At 33.2% G+C, this 20,542-nt stretch overlaps 1 protein-coding gene across 1 annotated transcript in view; it reads left to right on the forward strand.

The window, feature by feature from the left end:
• The window catches only part of PLPPR4 (phospholipid phosphatase related 4), a 61,817-nt gene that overhangs the window by 35,068 nt on the left and 6,207 nt on the right, over window positions 1-20,542 (forward strand). Inside the window, exons 3-6 of the mRNA XM_074262765.1 lie at window positions 5,734-5,863; window positions 9,800-9,995; window positions 15,961-16,018; window positions 17,994-18,167. Of these exons, the coding sequence (XP_074118866.1) occupies window positions 5,734-5,863; window positions 9,800-9,995; window positions 15,961-16,018; window positions 17,994-18,167 (558 nt within the window). The remainder of the gene's footprint in view (window positions 1-5,733; window positions 5,864-9,799; window positions 9,996-15,960; window positions 16,019-17,993; window positions 18,168-20,542) is intronic.

Raw genomic sequence — 20,542 nt, forward strand, 5'->3', positions numbered from 1 at the left:
AGTTGGTTGGGTAAGGCAGTCTCTAAGGTTCTTTCTAGCTCCAAGAGTCTAGGGGTTTTAGGAGTCTTCATTTTTAGAAACAAAGATTTCAGAATAGAATGTTTCTGTAGCCAATGTTTAGCATAGGCTTTTCTTCATAAATCTTTCCCTTGATACTAAATAGATATAATACATTTTGAGTACTGAAAATACATTATACAGAGCCTTTTGGAGTTTACTAATAGAATCAAAAGCTGAAATTGGAATTTAATTTTCCATTATACTTCTCATATTCAGGGGATCTCAAAAGGCTTTCCAAATTAATGTTACTCCCACTACAATGAGTGGAGGCGATTAGAACAGTAACATTGTATTTGAAAGTAGTTCAGACTACATTCAAAAAAATGCATTTATATGCATAGATATCACATGGGCTCATGTGTACTTTTCTGTACACATACACAAATATTCACTTTTAAAGAGATTACTGTGGTCCAGAATAATAAAATATACTCTTGCCTCTTTTATTTTTCTGAAACTGGGTCTTCCAATCTCACCTGTGTTGGAAGTACAACCATTCACAAGTCAATCCTACTAATGATCACCATAGAAGCTGAAACTTCGTTTTTCTACTGTAGGTCAATGTGTCCCTCCTTATGTGGTTCAAGTATTTCACTTTTATATGCCTTTCATATTCCCCCAGTCTGCCTTAACCCTGCTCCAATTTGAATTCCTGATCTCCAGTAATTCATTTACCTCAGCCTTCCCAATAGCAGCAATTACAGATATGTACTATTATGCACAGAATCCCATGTCTCTTTTCTCAAACTCTCTAATAGACCTTTAACATTCAAGAGACAGAAAGTACTTTTAACATTTAATAAAATAAAAATCATCCCCCAAGGCTAAAGTGCCAATATTGCTTTTAATTTAAATAAGTAAACAAAACATGAGATATTTTTAATGAGCTTAATCTTGCTGTAATTACTGTCTCACATTTTGAGAATTTAAAGATTTGGCTTTGTGAACATTCACAATTCTTCTTCTACCACAACTGCCATTGATATAGCTAAGAGGGAGAACTTTCTCAGTTCAGCTGATGTCATTGCTTCCTCTCTTAACATTGCTTATATGTCTTAGTATTTTAATTAGGCTTGCAATTTCAACACCAAATTGTTGCCCATGTGACTCACACTTCTTTGAATTAGCTTTAAATTGCAATTTGTGGGAAAAAGTAATTGAGGTATTCTAATCTTAGAGAGGGTTCTTAATCTTTTGAGGGTCATGAACCTCTTTGGCAGTTTTGTTGTCTTTGGACCCATTCTCAAAATGATTTCTTTTTGTTTTAAATCAATATCTTTCAAATGAAGGTCTACCTTCACCCTTTCCACCTCCATCTCCCAATAGAGAAAACATTATTTAGAAATATGTATAGTAAGAAAAATTCCTGCATTGTGCATGACCAAAAACAACAAAAAAAGAAAAATCTGCACTCCAAGTTCATCACTCTCTGTCAGGTTTTGAGCTGCCTATTTCTGGAATCATGATTTATCATCTGATTGTCAGCTTCTAAGCCTATAGAAAGTGATTTTTTTCAATATTATTGTTATTGTAGAAAATGTTCTTCTAGTTCTACTCACTTAACTCTGCATCATTTCTTACAAGTCTTCCTGGATAGAAGGAAAATTAAACTTTTTCTAAAAATTAAACCTTTTATCATTTACTATAGCTTAACATTATTCCATTAGATTTATATATCACAGTTTATTCAACCATTTTTGCAAGAATGAAGGTTTAAAATGTATAAAATAAGATAGATGACTTTAAAAAAATTATATTGAAATAGTTATCAAAGTTTTTTGTTTGTTTGTTTGTTTTTGCTGAGGCAATTGGGGTTAAGTGATTTGCCCAGGGTCACACAGCTAGGAAGTGTAGTGTCTGAGGTCAAATTTAAACTCAGGTCCTCCTGACTTTAGAGCTGTGACACCTAGCTGACCCTCCCCAATGTATATTTTAAAAACTATGGTGCTCAGATTAAGAAACTCTGCCCTTGAACTACTCAGAATCACAAAGTCACAATAACATAATAATAACTAATAAAAGCTAATATTTTTATAGTACCTACTTTGTGTCAGAAACCGTGCTAATCACTTAAAATATTATTTTATCCCCAAAACAATCCTGGGAGGTAGAATGCTTGCCTTAAATAATTTGTTGCATAGGCCCTCTGCAAGGACCCCCTTTTCTAAGCTACATGACTCTCAGCTCATTTTCACATTAAATAAATCTATATAAAGAATTATATACAAACATATATTGTACTTAACTTATACTTAACATATTTAACATATATTGGTTAATCTGCCATCTGGGGGAAGGGATAAGGGAAAGAGGGGAAAAGTTGGAACAAAAGGTTTTGCAATTGTCAATGCTGAAAAATTGCCCATGCATATATCTTGTAAATAAAAAAACTATAATAAAAAAAAGAAATTGTATACAAGCTAACCAAAGTTACCAGCAATTGTAGTAATTACCTTATAAAGTTGTTCTGAGATAGACTCCCAGATGTATGTGAAATTTTTTGCAATTTTTTAGGAGAAACTTGTGATTTAATTGGTTTAGGGAACTCCCAATGGGGAAATTCCCTCTCCCACTGCATATTGGAAATAGCTATGCAGTTTATAGTTTTAGAGAGCTGCCTGAATCCCTGAAACTTAAATTATTTTCTATATTCACAGAGCCATTGTCTAAGATAGAATAAGACTTGTAGCCATATCTTTCTGATTTGGAGGCTTGTTTCCAACTATGCTATTCTGCTTCAACTTAAAAGTGTTATATGAATATCAATTGCTATTATCATCACTATTATACAGATAAGGAAACTGAGGCTCAGAGAAGTTAAATAAAAGAAGCAAAGTAGTAGAGAGAATAGAGAACTGTACTTAAAAGATGTGATTTCAAATCCTGCCTCAGAAATTTAATGCTATATAATGCTGGACAAAACATTTAACTTTTCTATGACTCAATTTCCTATCTACAAAACTTAAGGGTTGCACTTATTGGCTTCTAAAATCCCTTCCAGCTCTAAATGCCTGATTTTATAACTGACCAATAACAGGCAATTATTTAGTGACACACTAAATCAGATTCAGATCTTATAACTAGCACGTTTCCCTCTATTCTTTGTTATTCTCAACCGTTAAATTCTTCCCCAAGTATAACCTAAAAAAAGGAAAAAAATAAGCTCAGAGTCAAGTATGGGATGGAGAAGAAGGAGGAAGGGGAACAGATGTGTTTAGATCCAATAAAGACAGTAATCTCAAAAAAAAATAAATAAAATAAAACATCTGAGCAAAGTTGTGCCTCACCATATAGGTTTTTCCAGAATTCATATAGGAAAGAGAGATGCATTCCTTAACAAATTTTTTTGCATGTCTCAGCATAATTAATCCATTTATTATTCAGAAAGAAGCAAACCTTGTCTGGATTTGTCTATAGCTCCTGTGGTGATAATCTTAGCTTTGGAAGCTTATATAATCAGAATGTTAGACCATAAATATGTTCAAGTTTTCTAAGACCTCATTGCAATTTGAAACCTAGGAGATATTATAATAATTGTTCAGAAAGTATTTGGAAAGGGAAAGTTATCCTTGCTGTGGCAGTAACAGAAGCCATATCCAAATGCTGCAACCCTGCTTTACAAAAGAAATTTAGCACAATACATCCCTTAAAGCTAGTCACTGTTTAATATCCCCCCAAAGGCAACATATAGATATTTTCCATGACAGTAATTTTGCTCTGCTGCTCTCCTTATTGGAAATTAAATGCATTTCACTTTCATATGGCAAGTGGCAATTAATCACATTTTTCTTATTAAATCATGATCCTGGAAACACACTGCTGTCCTGCCATTATCTCACTGAGGAGGCCATTGCCATTCATCCTTATTTATATATTGCCACTGGACTCAGATGGTTCTCGAGGAGATAGTGAAGTTGGTGACTTTGCATAGCTGTCCCTCACTTAAAACCAAATCACTTGCAAGTCATGATTATACCTTCCTGGTGTCATGGTCTACTTTGAGAATGAAAGACAAACAACAATAACAATTTTACTGAGGGGGACATAACAGTAGTATTAGAAAACAAACTGATAAGCACTGCTAGTCCCCAAAGAGAGGTCTAATCTAAGGCAACTGAAATAATTTGCAAAGTTCATGCCATGGCTTCTATATCAAATGAAGAAAAATGTCAAGTAAATACTTAACCATATCATTCTCCTCCTAAAATTAAAAAAAATGGTATTCAATTTGTTTTAGAATGAAGCAAAATATAAAACTCGGGTCCCTATTTTATCTATACCTACTAGTTTTTAGCATGTTGTGTTGAAATATACTGAGAAGTTAAAAGGCCTTATTCATGGTCACTGACCTATCGTATGTCTGAGGTTGGACTTGAACCCAAATATTTCTGACTCCTATCCACCATTATAACCGTGATGCTCTTCTCTAATGTAATAATTTATGAACTCATTGGTGACTTAAATCAGTGGAGGTGATTTCTGCAACAGCTGTGCCCCATACTGATGAAATGAAAAGTCCAGATGATATTTAGTAAAGGGGAAGTAAAATTGATTACACCCTATCAATATTGATAAACTTCCTTTTCTCCTAGAAGAACGCTACAAATCTAGCAAGCAAATATGTCATCATTTTTTCCTCTTCATTTCTATAGACACTGATATTCATATCACTTTCAAGTAATGTATTATGCTAATATTATTATTCCTATAATTACTATGAGAATCAAAGAAGTCTTTGGCCCAGAGAACTGACTTCTAAGATATTATTGATCATTTTACCTTATCTCTACAAATTATATCTGGGTTCCATTATCTTGATAACCTTCAAATGGGATGCTTGTCCTCTAACCTTTCATGGTAAAGGACATATTATCTGGATTACAGGCTATTCCTTCTGACTATGGTCAGACTGTCTCTATGACATCATCACATAACTTCTTCCTTAATAAGGTAAAAAATTCCATATTATAGCTCTATAGGAAAAAAATCTTCAAATATAACTCAGTTCCAAATATTGTCCTACTTCTTCCACATCTGTGTCACAATTAGACTACCTAGCTAGGAAGCAAGCATTGCTATACTGGAAATTTCTTTCCCATAATTGTAAAAGAAAACACAAAACAAAGATTAAAAGACAAGACAAAGATTTCAAGTGGCACCAGGAGTTAGAATGATCATCTGGTTCATTGCATGAACCAGTTTGTAAAATGTCCCCAATCTGACTAATAGAGAACTTGCATCAGCTAGCTCTCACTCATCTTTTTTTTTCATAATAATAGTGATAAAATGCCAAGACTCTAACAGTTGTAGGGCAGGCTGGATCATCATACAATTTATCAATTAGACACCACAGGGTGTTGCTGGGCAAGAGGCCAAAGGCTGAGTGTTTCCACCTCTGGCAAATGCCAAGATGTACCTTAAACTCCTGACCATTAAGTAGGAATCCAAAATCTCCTAATGCTATTTGTGATGACCCCATTCACCCTCTTCTTTCTCCCTGGGTTCAGGTACTCAGGGAAAATTGCTTACCAATTGAAAGCTTTTAAATGCAAGTACATTTAAGCCAGCAACATTTTACATTTTACCCTGTTAAATTATATCTACTCTCTTCATGCCCTATTGAATTCATTTGTAACTGTTAAATTCACTATGAACGCCCTTTTGTCATTGCAGATAATGGTAGGAGAAGGAATTCTCTACTGTTGCCTGTCCAAAAGGAGAAATGGAATTGGAATGGAGCCCAATATAAATGCAGGAGGCTGCAACTTCAACTCTTTCCTTAGAAGAGCCGTCAGATTTGTTGGTAGGTTAGAAAACTAACTGCAAAAAAAGGAATGCTTTTTCAAAGAGAAATGTTTTATTTAATTACAGATTCTAAGTTTTTGAAGCTATAATTAAGTTGTATAATTTCAAGTATAACATAATTCTTGAGAAAGAAGCCATTAGTTAACCCAAAATCCTAGAGCTGGCACTTAAAATGTGATATTTACAATTTCCATTTTTCCTATTAGCAAGATTCACAAGTAATAACTTTCTAGTACTTTTTGCCTTAACATTATTTGATAGTGGGCTCATTGGAGGAAAGGATTGTTCATCTTTGGCCTTTATTATCTGGATTTGCTACTGACTGGATATACCTTAGCCAATTTTGACTAAGGTACTTAGTCTAAGACTAAATATGCAATGACTTAGATGCTGCCCACTGAGGACGTTTATGTGGCCTGTTGGGTTATGGCAAATGGGCTGAGGGGCAGAGACAGAGTGTGAGCTTTTGTTTTTACTATAGTCTGGCCCTCCAACAGTCTGAGGGACAGTGAACTGGCCCCCTATTTAAAAAGTTTGACGACCACTGACAGACTAAGAAACAATGAAATTAGACCAGAATCAAAACCTTTAGGCAGTCAGATTGGTTTAAGAAGCCCTAATACTATGTGAAGAGTGCAGCTGGCATTTCTATGTAGCAAGCCTGTGAATACAAAAGATGGTATAACATGATGGGATTATATGATTTACTTTGGTCAATAAAAACTTAATAAAATTGAATAATATATGCAAAGCAATTTGCAAGTCTTAAGTACTATGTAAATGTAAGATAATAATAAGAGCAATAATAAATAACTGCCAAGTTACCTATTTTCCTCTAAAATAGAGAGGGAAAAGATCCTTTTCTACAAAATACCAAATTAAATGCATCACTTTTACACTACCAAAGCATTCTTCTTAATATAGTATTTATTCAACATGACTCACTTCCACTCACTTCCACCCTCTTCCACCTCCCAAACAAAAAAAGAAAAAAGAATTCAGTTATGCATTGCATTGGGGGATTGGCAATCCTAAGAAAGCCACTTAAGTTAGTGGGAAGAAAACAGAAAAATTTCCCAGAAGGTCAAAAACTAGAGCAGATATGATATCTAGAATTGAATTGTTTTTTTTTTCTAAAAGAAAAAAATATCTTTTAATGGCAGTGCTTAACACAATACCAGGCATAGAATAGGCATTAGCCTGCTATACATAGTAAGCATTAATAGAAGTTTGTATATTTGACTTGTCATAGCTTTAAAATGTAATAGAGAAGTGGGCAGATAATATGGGAACAACTTAAAGATGAGGTGAATAACTCAGTAAGTCTTCTTGTTTTAGGTAGAATCTTCCTAGAATGCCCAATTTTTAGCATTCTTGGAGCTTCTCCATTTCATATTCCATCAGTACTCAGATATGGGAGACTACAGGGCAAGGAGTTTACAGAAGGGGATACAATCCAGATCTAGGCTAGTCAAGTGGAATGAGACTTAAAAGTCCTGACCTGTTCTCATAGAAAGGAATCATTCAGCAGTATAAATCCTAAAGATGAAGAAATCAGAATCAAAAATGTTTGGGTAAAACTAGAAATTGTGATCAAATTTCAGAGTCAAAGGATCTTACAACGATAGCTAAAAAAGAAATATTAAAAGTTGTCCAGTCCAACTACTTATTTTATAGATTGTTGACTTAATTTGGCATAGCTTTAAATTCAATAGAAAAGTGGGCAAATATGGGAATGATGTAGATACAAGGTGAATAACTCAGGAACTCCTCTTGCTCTAGGGAGACTCTTCCTAGAGAGTACAATTGAGAGAGACTTGAGGCAGGAAGACTAACAAGAAGGCAATTGCAATCTTCCAGGAATGAGGTGATGAGGGTCTGCACTAGGATGGTGGCAGTGTCAGAGCAGAGAAGGTAACATATATAAAAGATGTTGTAAAGGCAAAATTGAAAGGATTTTGGAACTGATTGGTCGTAAAAGGTAAGAGAAGATAATAGTCAAAGATCATGCCTAGATTGAGAATTTGAATGCCTTGGAAACTGGTGGTGTCCTAAACAGTGATCAGGAGATTATGAAGAGGGAGGGCAGAGACAACAGATTCAGTTTTAAGCATGTTTAGTTTAAGATGTCTACAGGATATCTAGTATGAGATGTCCAATAGGCAGTTCGAGATGCAGGACTCAAAGTCAAGAAAAGTTAAGGCTAGCTAAGTAGATTCAACAATCACCAACATAAGAGGAGAACTGAATCTATGGGAGATGATGAGATCATCAAGCAAAATCATATAAAATTAGAAAAGATGGATCAATACAGAACCCAGGATAGATCCAGTAATGGAAAATAAGAAGAAGCAGCCAGATAGGAAACAGAAATGCCACAAAAAAGAAAAGATTATAAAGGAAAAAAAGATAATTCAAAAATGCCAAAATGCTAAAAAAGAAATCAAAAAAGGATGAAGATTGGGTAATGGTCATGAAATCTGACAATTGAGAGATCAGTGGCAGCTTGAGAGACTAGTTATATTAAATGAAGAGGTTGTAAGCTAGACTTCTGAGAGTTAAAAAAAAGTGTATGAAAAAAAGGAAATGGAGGCATCTATTATGGTTTAACTGTGAAAGAAAGAAGAGATATAGAATGATAGTTCATGGATAACATAAGGGTCTAAGGTTTTTTTGAGAATTAAAGAGGATGGTTAATAAGCAGAAAAGAAATAGCCAGTAGACAGAAAGAGATTGAAGATCAGTGAGAATAATAGAGAGACTCAATCTGTTAAGAAAACAGGATTAGAATAAGATCATTTTTGCAACTAAAAGCATTTATCTTTAGATGGACTACCTCTTCATGTGAGACAGGGAGTGAAAAAGATAATAAAGCAAAGAAAGCATCTTATTGAAGCAAAATGAGAAGGAAAAGGAGGGAGAGACATAGGAAAAAAAGAAGGAATTCTTGATAGATGGCCTCAGGTTTTTTTCAATGAAATATGACCAAGATCTTCAGCTGATATGGTAGATGGAGCAAGGGAGGGGAAGTAGGATAGTGAATTGATTAGTGACATGTAAAATAACTGCCTTGCTATATAGTAAGGACCCAGTGAAGATTATATAACATAAATGTGTAGAAGACTCAGTCCAGCACAACTTCATGATTTTCTCCAGCTTGACTCAATAAATAGTGAATGAATAGTAGATGTTTGGCATTATTTAGACTAAAGCCAGAGAAGGCAATATTGGTGATGAGAAAAGGGCACGAGAGACTTGACCAGAAGACATAACACAGTTGAACTGGCTCATCAATAAATCCTGATGGGGAAGGGAGAAAATATAGTCAGTCCAAGGATGATGATGGCCTAAAAAGGAATTGTGGGATAAAGTAATTAGAGATCACAGTGAAGACAAAGAACAAAGTTAAGAGTATCAAGGCAGAGGAAAGGTTAGAATGATCAAAGATTATAATCAGATAAAATTATTTCACAATTCATGAATATAGAAGAGAAACAGTTGCTTGTAATGACAAGATTGAAGGTATAACCCAAACAACCATCTGTTATTTGTTGTTTGTATTGCATTACTTGATCACCTTCTTTTCTGGCTATGAACATTCTTGAGAACATTGCCATTGGTAATATCCTGGAACCTCTACAAACCCTTTGATACTACAGCAAAATCACTAATATTGATGGACTTTAAGAGGATTAGTTGAGCTTCTATACTTTCAATTAGCTGCATTGCAAGATTAAGAATTCTCTAAAGAGGGTAGTTTCTGAAACAAATAATACCAGGACAAATGACCACCTTAGAATAAATATTTATATTATGTATTACAAGCAATTTGGGGATTATTTTTAAATGTTATTAAACATTATAAATAATAAAGGAGCAAGATAAGCACTGAGCAGCTAACAGTCTTTATTTTGTGTTTTCTTTTTCTTTACAGGGGTTCATGTATTTGGACTTTGTTCTACTGCTCTTATCACTGATATTATACAACTATCAACAGGATACCAAGCACCATATTTTCTGACTGTATGCAAGCCAAATTACACATCTCTGAATGTATCTTGCAAAGAAAATTCTTACATTGTAGAAGACATCTGCTCAGGATCTGACCTCACAGTCATTAACAGTGGAAGGTTAGAAACATTGAGATCTAAAGAAGAGTGATATATGTATATATGTTTAAGATTGTATTTTAAACACACCAAGTTATATTATTTAGTGTGATGCTTTGCATTTCTTTTACTCAGAGATTCCAATAGTCATTGAATTACAAGAACAGGATCCAACAATCAAAGATAACAATCCTCACAGTTTTTGGTGGCTCATTCCCAGTCTTTGGAAATCATTCAGTGAGTCATATCATCCTGTTCCATGGTTTGATTTGGCTGATATAATTTGCCCAATTGGGATAGTTTAAAATCAATGGTAGCTCATACTTAAAGGTCTATGCCTCTCCATGATGGCAATTTATCTTAAATAAGATGACCCATTCTGCTTTAGAAGGAGAATGAACCCATGGAGCTCTGTAAGCTATACAACTTTGATATTTCGCAAATTATGTCCTACATTATCAAAATGTAAAGTCAGGAGGAAAACATCTCCATGGGCTGGTTAGTATTTTTATGGTCTCACTAGAGGATATCTAGCTAGTAAAACTTAATGGTGCTCATTCTTTGATGTTATGTGACATAAATAGTTATTTGTCCTTGGTGACTATTTCACAGAATTGTAGGATTTCTGAGCTAGAAGAGTCCTCAGTGAACACCTAATCCAAGCCTTACCTAAAAATCAGCCAAACTTTGACTGAAGACATCCAGTTATAGAGAAATCTAATATCTATCCTGATGGCCCATTCCACTTGGGAATACCTCTAGTTATTTGCAAGGCTGTTTTTGTTTTTAACTTTTTAAAAATTAATTCCATGCAAGGTTCTCTTGCTGATACCACTGAAGAATATTGTATTATTTTCTTCAACTTAACTTATAATGTGTTTCTGTTTATGAAATTCTATTGGTTAAAGACTCATTTTCAAAATCTGAAACAGTCCTTGTCTCCTATTTTATACTTTCCCAATTTTTAAGTTTTCTTCTCTAAATACTCTAAATATATTTTTTATTGAACCATGGTCCCATAAAATTTTATTTGATGCTATTTCTTGAGACTTTTATGATGTTTTTCCTCTGGGGCAGGCTAGTAGACCACATGGGTCAAGTTTGACAACCCATCTCTTCTCTTTTAAAACTTGAGAATGTGTTTGTGTTTTTTTTATATTCATTGTTTTTTATAATCTGTCAGAAATCTCTTGCTACCTACTAACTTCTGGAGTCATGTTCAGAATTCTTGGTTAGGAGCTCTGGAACTTAAATGATGATTTTTTTTTCAGAGGTATTCTAATGCAATTGTGAATGACTTTTATTTTACATTCATCATGTCCCAGAAGTTGTTTTGATATTTCTGGCATCGCATTCACAAATTCCCCCTAGAGCAATAAATAGCTTACTGAGTTTACTAGTTCCTCCATTGACAACCTAGTATTTTGTTCACTCCCTTGAGATTAATGTTTCAAAGACTTTCCTTTATTAATCATTTTATTCAAAGATGCTTCATTATTTAAGTTTAAGTTCTCAATATCTTTCTCTCTCATTCTTGACAATTTAATCATTTTTCTGCCATTTCCCTCTAAAACCATATGTATTTTTCATGCTTTCTCTGTTCTTATAAAAATCAAGAGTATAGTTATTGTTGTCTTCAGAAAATTTATTTCAAATAACTGTTTTAGTGATTCACATATTTCTACTCAGCAAATCATTCTGAGGAGTAAATTTATTTCCAAAGTCTGTATGTATCTGCTGCTACAGTCCTTCATCCCCTTCCCTCTTCATTTTACTATCCTCTTATATTGAAAATGCCATTGGAGAGAATCTTCATATTAGTGTATCTATCTCTATTGCTAATCAAAAACATTCCTCATTTTTCTCCATGTGAGTCTTGTAAGTGAACCCAAGTAGCAGTGAAATTACAACATTTTTACTTGTGTAGATTTCCTTTCTAAAAAAACCTCCTTGAAAATAAGTCTGAGTATCTTTGGAAATTTTAGTTATTTATGAATGTCTATACTAAAAACAAAATCCTCAGATTAGTAATGGTATCATTTTAGATAGGTTCTCTAAATCCCTTCCATGGGAATATGAGAATAAAGATTCCTTTTGGATATGGATTTCTGTTTCTTCCAGGAAAAGTTTAAAAGATTCATTTATGAAGCTAAATTATTTCTAAACTTGCCATTCCTCAAATTTTTCCTCTCAGGTTTCTTTAGTGTATTTTTAAAAAATATTTCAAAATTCTAAGGATTTTAAAGTTAGAAAGGACTTCTGCAGCAAACTATTATTCCAAGTTGTCTCAAAAAAAATCTTGATTGTGACATAATCCCAATGTTCATCCTTTCTCTCCTTGATGATTTTCCTTAAATCACTTAATACTGAGACATTTAATTCTGCTTTCATAAAGTAGCTTGACAGAGTGGATAAAGAGTTAGCCTTGGAACCAAGAATAGCAAGATTTTAGTACCATCTCTGACATGTACAGACAGGGTGAGCATGGGAAAGTCACTCAGTGTGATCTCTTAATCTCTATACAACTCTAAGATCAATGGAATCAAATAACCAATATCTATCACTGTCTAATTGACATGAAGTGTTTTTTCATGCCATTAAACCTAAATTTGTCCCTTTTGATGCTTTTATTCATTGCTCCTGATGCTGCCCCCTGAGGTTAAATAGAGCAAGTCTTCCATGACTTCTCCATGAACAAATCTTCAAATACTTAAATAAAAAACAAAAAACAAGTGGGAAATTGAGTGCCAAGGACCAGTTTTCATTTTCTCATCTAGCATTTTGAACATACCATCAGAATGATGGGTAAAGTCTATTATAACAGGATCAGGTACCCGGAGCAGAAGAACCTTGGAAAACGCAGCATAGACTTCTCTCTCTCTACATCACTCCCCTCCAATTTATCCTTATATATGTATGTGCAAACATACACATCCACACACATATATAGTTATATGTCTATACACATATATATTACTACATATGGACCATTAATACCAACTCCATAAGTATACACTGTAGATATGGACTACCTATAGAGTAAGGTGTATGGAGTGTTCATGGAGCACTAACAACTTTGTTATGAAGGTTTGCTGAGCCTTTTTCAGGGCTACTCATATACCTTTGTTGTCCATTTGCCACCCAAGTTTTTCTTGTGACTCCAAGAAGGTACAGCATACACAGAAGCTACAACTCAGTAAAACCATTTCAGTGTACAGAACAGACCAAATCAAAGATGCCCAAGATCATCTACATTCCAGACCATTACCAGTTATCTCAACTTTTTTTCTTGCCACTGAACTTCAGTGACTGGAAGAGAGAGCAAGGCTAGTGACTTTGTGCAACTCTACCTCATTTAAATCTAATTCACATGCAAAGTCAAGACATCATCCATAATCTACCTGATTCCCTTTAAAAACAAAAGATATATAGCTTTTATTTATATCTATAAATATACATGTATAATTTAGGAAAATAAAGGTTTAGCTTATGGATCTTTCATTTTCTCTGCTTTTCATTTATTTGTTTCTCCCAGTTTTTCACTTTGTCCTGGCTTAAGAAGCAGTTCCAGCTAGCTTCACAAAGTTTATGTTTTCTGGGAGAACCAATTTTTCAGATATTGCAATCAAGATTCCCCCTGAGGTAGGAGAAAAGATGAGGATGAGCAGCCTAAATATTCCTCTTGCTCTAGTTCCAGACTTTTCTTCCAATTTTCTTTGCCTAGATGACATCTCAAAGACAAATAGTCCAACAATAGAAAAGAATAGCCAGAAAAAAAAAAAGAAGAGTGGGGAATACTGGCCCATTTAATAAGTGCTTTGATGACTAAATTACTGCTGGCTAAACTAGTCCATTGGATATATCACAGTCAATGCTAAACTTCTGATGGCAAAGGCAGGTCACAGCTTTCTTGATTAGAGCCTTGAAAAGCAGTATCTAGCCAAATGATTTCTTCCCTGCTAAGAGTTATAGGAAGGTAGGGGCTGGAGGGTAAAGCTAGTAATATCTCTGAAGGGGCATTCTCACCAAAATAAGTCCTTTTAAAACTACAGAGTTTGTTCTTGGAACAAATTATAACATGTATTCATCAAATTATCTCTGAACCAAAAATTTTGGGGGAGAAATCCTGAGCCCTGGCACTTACGTTCCCAAGATGGAAGAAAAGCCATGGTTTTGAACTCATTCCTTTTTATTTCCCCCCCCTCCCACCCAGTGCCTGTGAACAATTCCAGAATTCATCACATATGTTCATAATCCCAGCAACCAATAGGATTCTTGAGAAACATTTTACATCTACATGGCTGAGGTTGGGAAAGGGAAAAGGCAACAGAGTTGCAGATTTCAATGGCGGATTATAATTGAAAAAAAGTTACCATGCTTCTTCTGTTCCTCGGTTCCCTTAGTCATTTCACTGATTCTCTAGTCTGATTCTCCTCCTCTAGGCCCTCTCCAATTTATCAATGTCTTTCTTAAATGGTAACACTCAGGACTGAATTCTATAAATCTCAAGATGGTCTGAACAGAAAAGAATACAGAGAAGTCACCATCTCCATATGTCTAGAAACTCTACCTCTCAATGCTGAATCCCATTGACTTTTTCTAACTATCACATGGCACTAAGAAGTCAGTTTGAAGGGGTTATCTAACAAGGTCCTCAGATCTCTCAAGATAAAGTACAGAAAAAGAGAGAACAGTAGCCTGAAAATTAATAGGCCACATTTGAATAAATCCAGGGGACCTTCAAGATCCTTTCTTGGGCAACTTCACTAAAAATCTTTGACGATACCAAATAAATACTATTGCCAGTCAAATCAAGACTTGTTTTTTTGTTTGTTTGTTTGTTTGTTTTTTATTGTTGTTGTTGTTGTTGTTTTTAGTAAAATCAAATCAAATTTCAAAAACAAGATTAAAATGAAAGAAAAGGATCAGAGGATAGCAATAGCTAATAACAATTCTTGGATAGTTCTTTTTTTCATCCAGCAAATTTAAATCATCAATTTAAGAATAAAATTTATGCTAAAAGTTATAAAAAGATCAAGACATTGGTAGTATAAATACTATATATACTTTGTATAAGGTAGATGCTCACTAAAACTTTTTATAAAGAAAGGATTAGATTGCCTAGTTTCCATCAAGATGCATGTATTTGCTTTTAAAATGTACCCATTTCACAGATCTTTGTTCTTTTCTTTTTCAAAATTTAAGGCCAGACTTTCCCTAAGCCTCTTAAAGTCTTGTTCCTGTTACATGAGAATTTCTTTTATCGTTCTAAAGAGTCAGGATGGTGGTTTTATAATTTTATGATCCATCTAGTCTATGTTTTTAAAAAATCAATTTTTAAAATCTTTTTTCCTCTAGCCATCCTTTATCATTTTGAGGGGTTTTTTTTTTGTTTATTTGTTTGTTTTTTTAAATTTTCCTCATGTTAGAATGTTCCAAAATTCTTGGTATTGACAAACAGGATAATAACACTCAGCTTTCCTCTGATGATAAATTGGGGGATATCTGAGAAATAAAATACTAGCACTTAGATCTTTAATTATAAGGAGAGAAAATTATTTTATTATTTCATAGAAAAGTATAATTTTGGATGTATTATAGGATCTTTTATAAAATTCAATTTTTGAAAACATTTATTTAAAGTGAAAATAATTTCAATATATTCTCAATGTCACAAATTTCAGCCTTCCAACTGTGAACTAATAGCATGTAAATATATATTACATATATTTCTCAATCAACCATATTAGTTACTTTAGTGGCACTTCCAAACTTTATGTAACAAGAAAAAAATTATATTTCAAATCAAAGATGATTATCAGCATTTATTTTTATGAACACATTAGAAAACAATTGAAATTGAAGTTATTAATTATTAGTTTATGGCTTTTAAGACTGACTTTTACCACCTTGTGTCTTTTAAGATGAATAATAACTGTATATTTAAATTAAAGGGTATCATAATTTAACTGTCTTTCTTTGGCAGAAAGTCATTCCCTTCTCAACATGCCACCCTAGCAGCCTTTGCAGCTGTGTACATTTCAGTAAGTAACTATGTCATTTCTTTATTATGTATACTACAGAAAAGTGAGAGAGAAGTTCACTATCTATAAAGGATTGTCTTCATCATATAGCCATGAAGTAAAATCACAGGGAACTTTTGACAATGCAAAAGGATTACTGCCTGATCATCAGTATTATGAAACATCAATCCTTGAAAACATTTTCTGTTACTATGAAAGATACAATTATAATATAGTTATACTACATATTTAACAGTAATGTTTCCTTTGACATAACTTTAAAACTGAATTCCATTCCATGAATTAGTCCATGTGTTAAATAACATAAGTGTTAAAAAAATATCCTATAATTGTTTTCCATTATGTTATACAGTAGAGATCCAGCAAGATATTATGGAAAGAGAGTTAGCCTTGAAGATAGGAAAAATTAGATTCTGATTTTGCCTTTGATACATATAGAGTATGTGATACATATAGGCAATCAATGCATTTAGCTTTTCATTGCTCTGGTACAGAGCTTAACTTCTTCCACTTGTCAACCCTTTTCACCAGAGAAATTTTTACATATGGGTAGTAAAATAGGTATAAAAATCAAAATTTGCTGATAACATCATTGTGACTCCTACATTCAGTTATGAGAACTCATATGGAGTTGTGACCCATAATTTAAGTTCAATTCTAGTGTAGGTGATATTACAAAACTATTAATTTGCAGTAAAACTGTAACCCACATTGGTAGGGGAATTTTCCTTACCATGAAATCATAGGCCTCTCCTCTAATCCTGTGTTATATAGTACAAAATATTATCTATAATGTCTATTTGGTTTCATACTGCTATTAATAAAAGCTATTTCATGAACTACATGAGGGTAGCTAGATGGCATAATGGATGGAGCTCTAGGCTTGGAATCAGGAAGGTGTGAGATCAAATCCAGGATTAGACTCTCTTGGTTTTTTTTTGTTTTGTTTTGTTTTTTTGTTTTTTTTTTTTGTTTTTAGCAGTGTGACCCTAGGCAAATTACTTAACTGTTTGCTTCAGTTTCCTCAACTGTAAAATGAGCTAGAGCAGAAAATGGTAAACAACTTCAAAATCTTTACCAAGAAAACCCCAAATGGGTCATAAGGAGTTGGACATAACAAACTCCTGAACAATAGCAAAATAATCTAGAAAATAAGCATAATTACCAACATATTAGTAGGAGATAGGAGGAGTTCTCAAAAACTTTGCTTATTATGTATACTACAGAAAAGTGAGAGACAAATTCCCTCTCTACTTGGGATTGTCTATATCATAAAATAAATAAATAAATGAAAGAAAATCACAGAAGACTTTTACAATGTAAAAGGATTACTGTCAGATCATCAGTGTCATGAAATATCATCTTTGAAATGTTTTCTGTTCCTGTAAAAGATACAATCATAGTTATTCTACATACATAACAATAATGTTTCTTTTGACATCATTTTAAAACAATTCTATTTCATAACAGTTCATGTATTGAATAATCTGGCATATCTGAATAACTGGGACAAATGAATATTTTTCTCTCACTTGGAATTCATTATTTGGCATTTTGTAGTAGATGACTGTACATATATTATCCCATTTTAGTTTCTGTCCTTGTGAGAAAGAACCTAGAAAGGTAATTATCTGTAGCACTGCTTGTCTTGAGTGATATCTACAGAGGAGGAAACTGACTCTAGGCAGAAAAATAATTTGCACAAAGATAGCTTGTAAGTCTTAAAGCAGGATTTGAAACTAGATCTTCTCAACTTCAAGTCCAGTGTTCTCTCCACTATGATAAACTGCTTCTGCTCTAAAGACAGTTGCCTCAATTTTCTACTTCACTTTCCCTTCTCCAAAAGTCAAAGTTGTTACAATGATCTCACAATTAGCAGTTTTGGTTTCTGACTTTGAAACAGTAAGAATGCTTTAAAATAAAATAAAATCACTATGCTCAGTCAGCTGAATCCAATCACTTTTTCTCTTTTAAGATGTACTTCAATTCTACATTAACGGATTCTTCTAAGCTCCTGAAACCTCTCCTGGTGTTTTCATTTATCATCTGTGGCATCATCTGTGGTTTAACAAGGATAACACAGTATAAGAACCACCCAGTCGATGTGTATTGTGGCTTTTTAATTGGAGGAGGAATTGCTCTATACTTGGTAAATAACCTCTTATTATATAGTACGTCTATGGTGTTTGAGATATAGCAATTGTTTAATAAATGTTTCTTCTATTTATATCTATTAATAAAGTCCTTACTAAAAAGAAGGAAAATGTCAGGTAGTTTCAACAGTATTCAATTACTTATGATTTATGATTTAATTGAATTCTGAGATGACTATGAAAGTCTTTAGCCATATCTTCTTGTTCAGCATACACATTGCAGAAGTACTCCAGCCATAACTTTTAAACTATCTATCAGCTATAGTTCATCCACAGAGGAAATTATTGGCAAACATCGAGAAGTAGCCATTGCTTCAATGACCACATAAGTAGATATATACAACCGGAATGAGACAAGTTCATCAGCCCAATCAAAATTTATCATTCCAGATTCCTATAATTATTATGCTGCTGATCTCTTAATTTAATTGAAAGATACCATATAATTAATATAATTTTCATTTTGGTTCATATTTTACTTCCAAGATTGGACAGTAGGGATGTGGGAAATGTGTGGAAATCTTAGTCTAGAAGTTTCTCAGTTGTCTGTTAGGAATGCAAGCTAGCATCTGCTCAGCCTTGAGTACTTAGGGTACTGATATTGAATAGGAACTTTTGATGGAAACAAATATAAGATGAAATAAAATTTCAATTAATCAAAACTTTTCTGAGTAAAAATTATCTACACATAATCAATATCAGTGATAATTATATGATAGTTCTGTACCCTAAAATATATATCTTTTCTTGAGAAGCGTATTTTAATAATGCCTAGTATTAATACAGTACTTTAAGATTTGCAAAGTTCTTTACAGACATTTTCTTATCTAGGTCTCACAACTGTGTGAGATGTATATTATTGTCATTTGCATTTTATAGATTAGGAAATGGAGGTAAAAGTTAAGTGTCATACCCAGGATCACACAGTTAGGAAATGTGATTGTGATTTGAACTCAGGTATTTATTTTTCAAGGTTTTTTTCTTTCATGGTTTCAGAGTTTTGACTTGAAATCTAGCATGCTATCCATAACTTCACCCACCTTCCTTCAAGGGGAAAAAACTCAGAATAATAAAATGCATTTGATTACAAATGTGATCTTTAGGCATTTGTTTGACTGTGAAATGTGAAAACATAGAGATTGTGGCTATAACTATAGTTTGTAGACTTATAGACCAGCCAGATCAGGAAATTCTCTCTAATAATGTTGTTCAGCACTTTCTTAGCAAATTATAGTCTTAGAGAGCTACCTAGGGCAATGAAAGGTTATGATAGGGCTTTCCCAGAATTACACAGAAGTCTGATTTGAATATATATGTATTTTACATTAAAAAATGTGGAAAGGCTACAACCAATGAAAATATAACACACACGGTAGCAATTTAGGGATGCTGAAAAGTACTTTAAAAAATTCTTATCTAAAGTAGGGCTTCTTAAATTGGAATCTGTGAGGTTTGCTTTCTTTTTAATTTAGGTAATTATAATTAAATATAATTTGTTTCTTTTGAAATTCTACATCTCTTGGATAAAATTATCCATTTAAAAACTTTTTCTGGAAGGGATTTATGGACTTCATATTGTCAAAGGGACTATAATAGAATATGATAGGTATGAAAATTTTCAAAGAATCTAAATTATACTTCTACAACCTAAATCATCCCTCCACACATATTCCAAATCTAGGATCACAACATCTCCCATCTAGAATGGTATAGTTGTGTTTTCTTTCATTCCTATATATAGATATAGACATCATTTGGTTAGAAGCTTTCAATATCAACATCTGAGAGAAGTATATCTCCCATGTTGTCTCTCCATTTGGACAGTAATCTCTTTGGAACATGTATTGATTTTGGTCTTTCTTTGTATCTTCATCATTTAACCATAGTACATAATAGCTAATTAATAAATGTTTATTGACCAACTTACTAATTGTACTTCCTCTCACACAACCCTCAGTTTCATGATTCCTTATTTAGGCAATGTCTTAGAGGACTGATATTTTTCTTTGAATTATTAAACTGAATATCAAAAGTTTAATTTAATAACTTAATTAGGTGGAAAATCTATGAATTATTGACTTTAAAAAGTATAAACTATACTCTCACAATGATAGTATATAGATAGGGAACAAATCCTAGAGAGAGAATTGATCAAACCAAAATTTGAAGAGTCAACTCTTGATTCTCAAAGGATTATAGATCTTTAGCTAGAAAGAACCTCAAAGATCATTATCTATCATCTAACAAGTAAGGAAATGGAGGTAGCACAGAGAGGTAAAATAATTTGCCTGAGGTTATAAAATGAATTTGAAAGAATATCTCTTGTTTCAGGACCATTTGTTTTCTGTCATATTCTCTGACATCTTAAGGC

This window comes from Sminthopsis crassicaudata, chromosome 4 (genome assembly GCF_048593235.1).
Source record: "Sminthopsis crassicaudata isolate SCR6 chromosome 4, ASM4859323v1, whole genome shotgun sequence".
Lineage (NCBI taxonomy): Eukaryota > Metazoa > Chordata > Mammalia > Dasyuromorphia > Dasyuridae > Sminthopsis > Sminthopsis crassicaudata.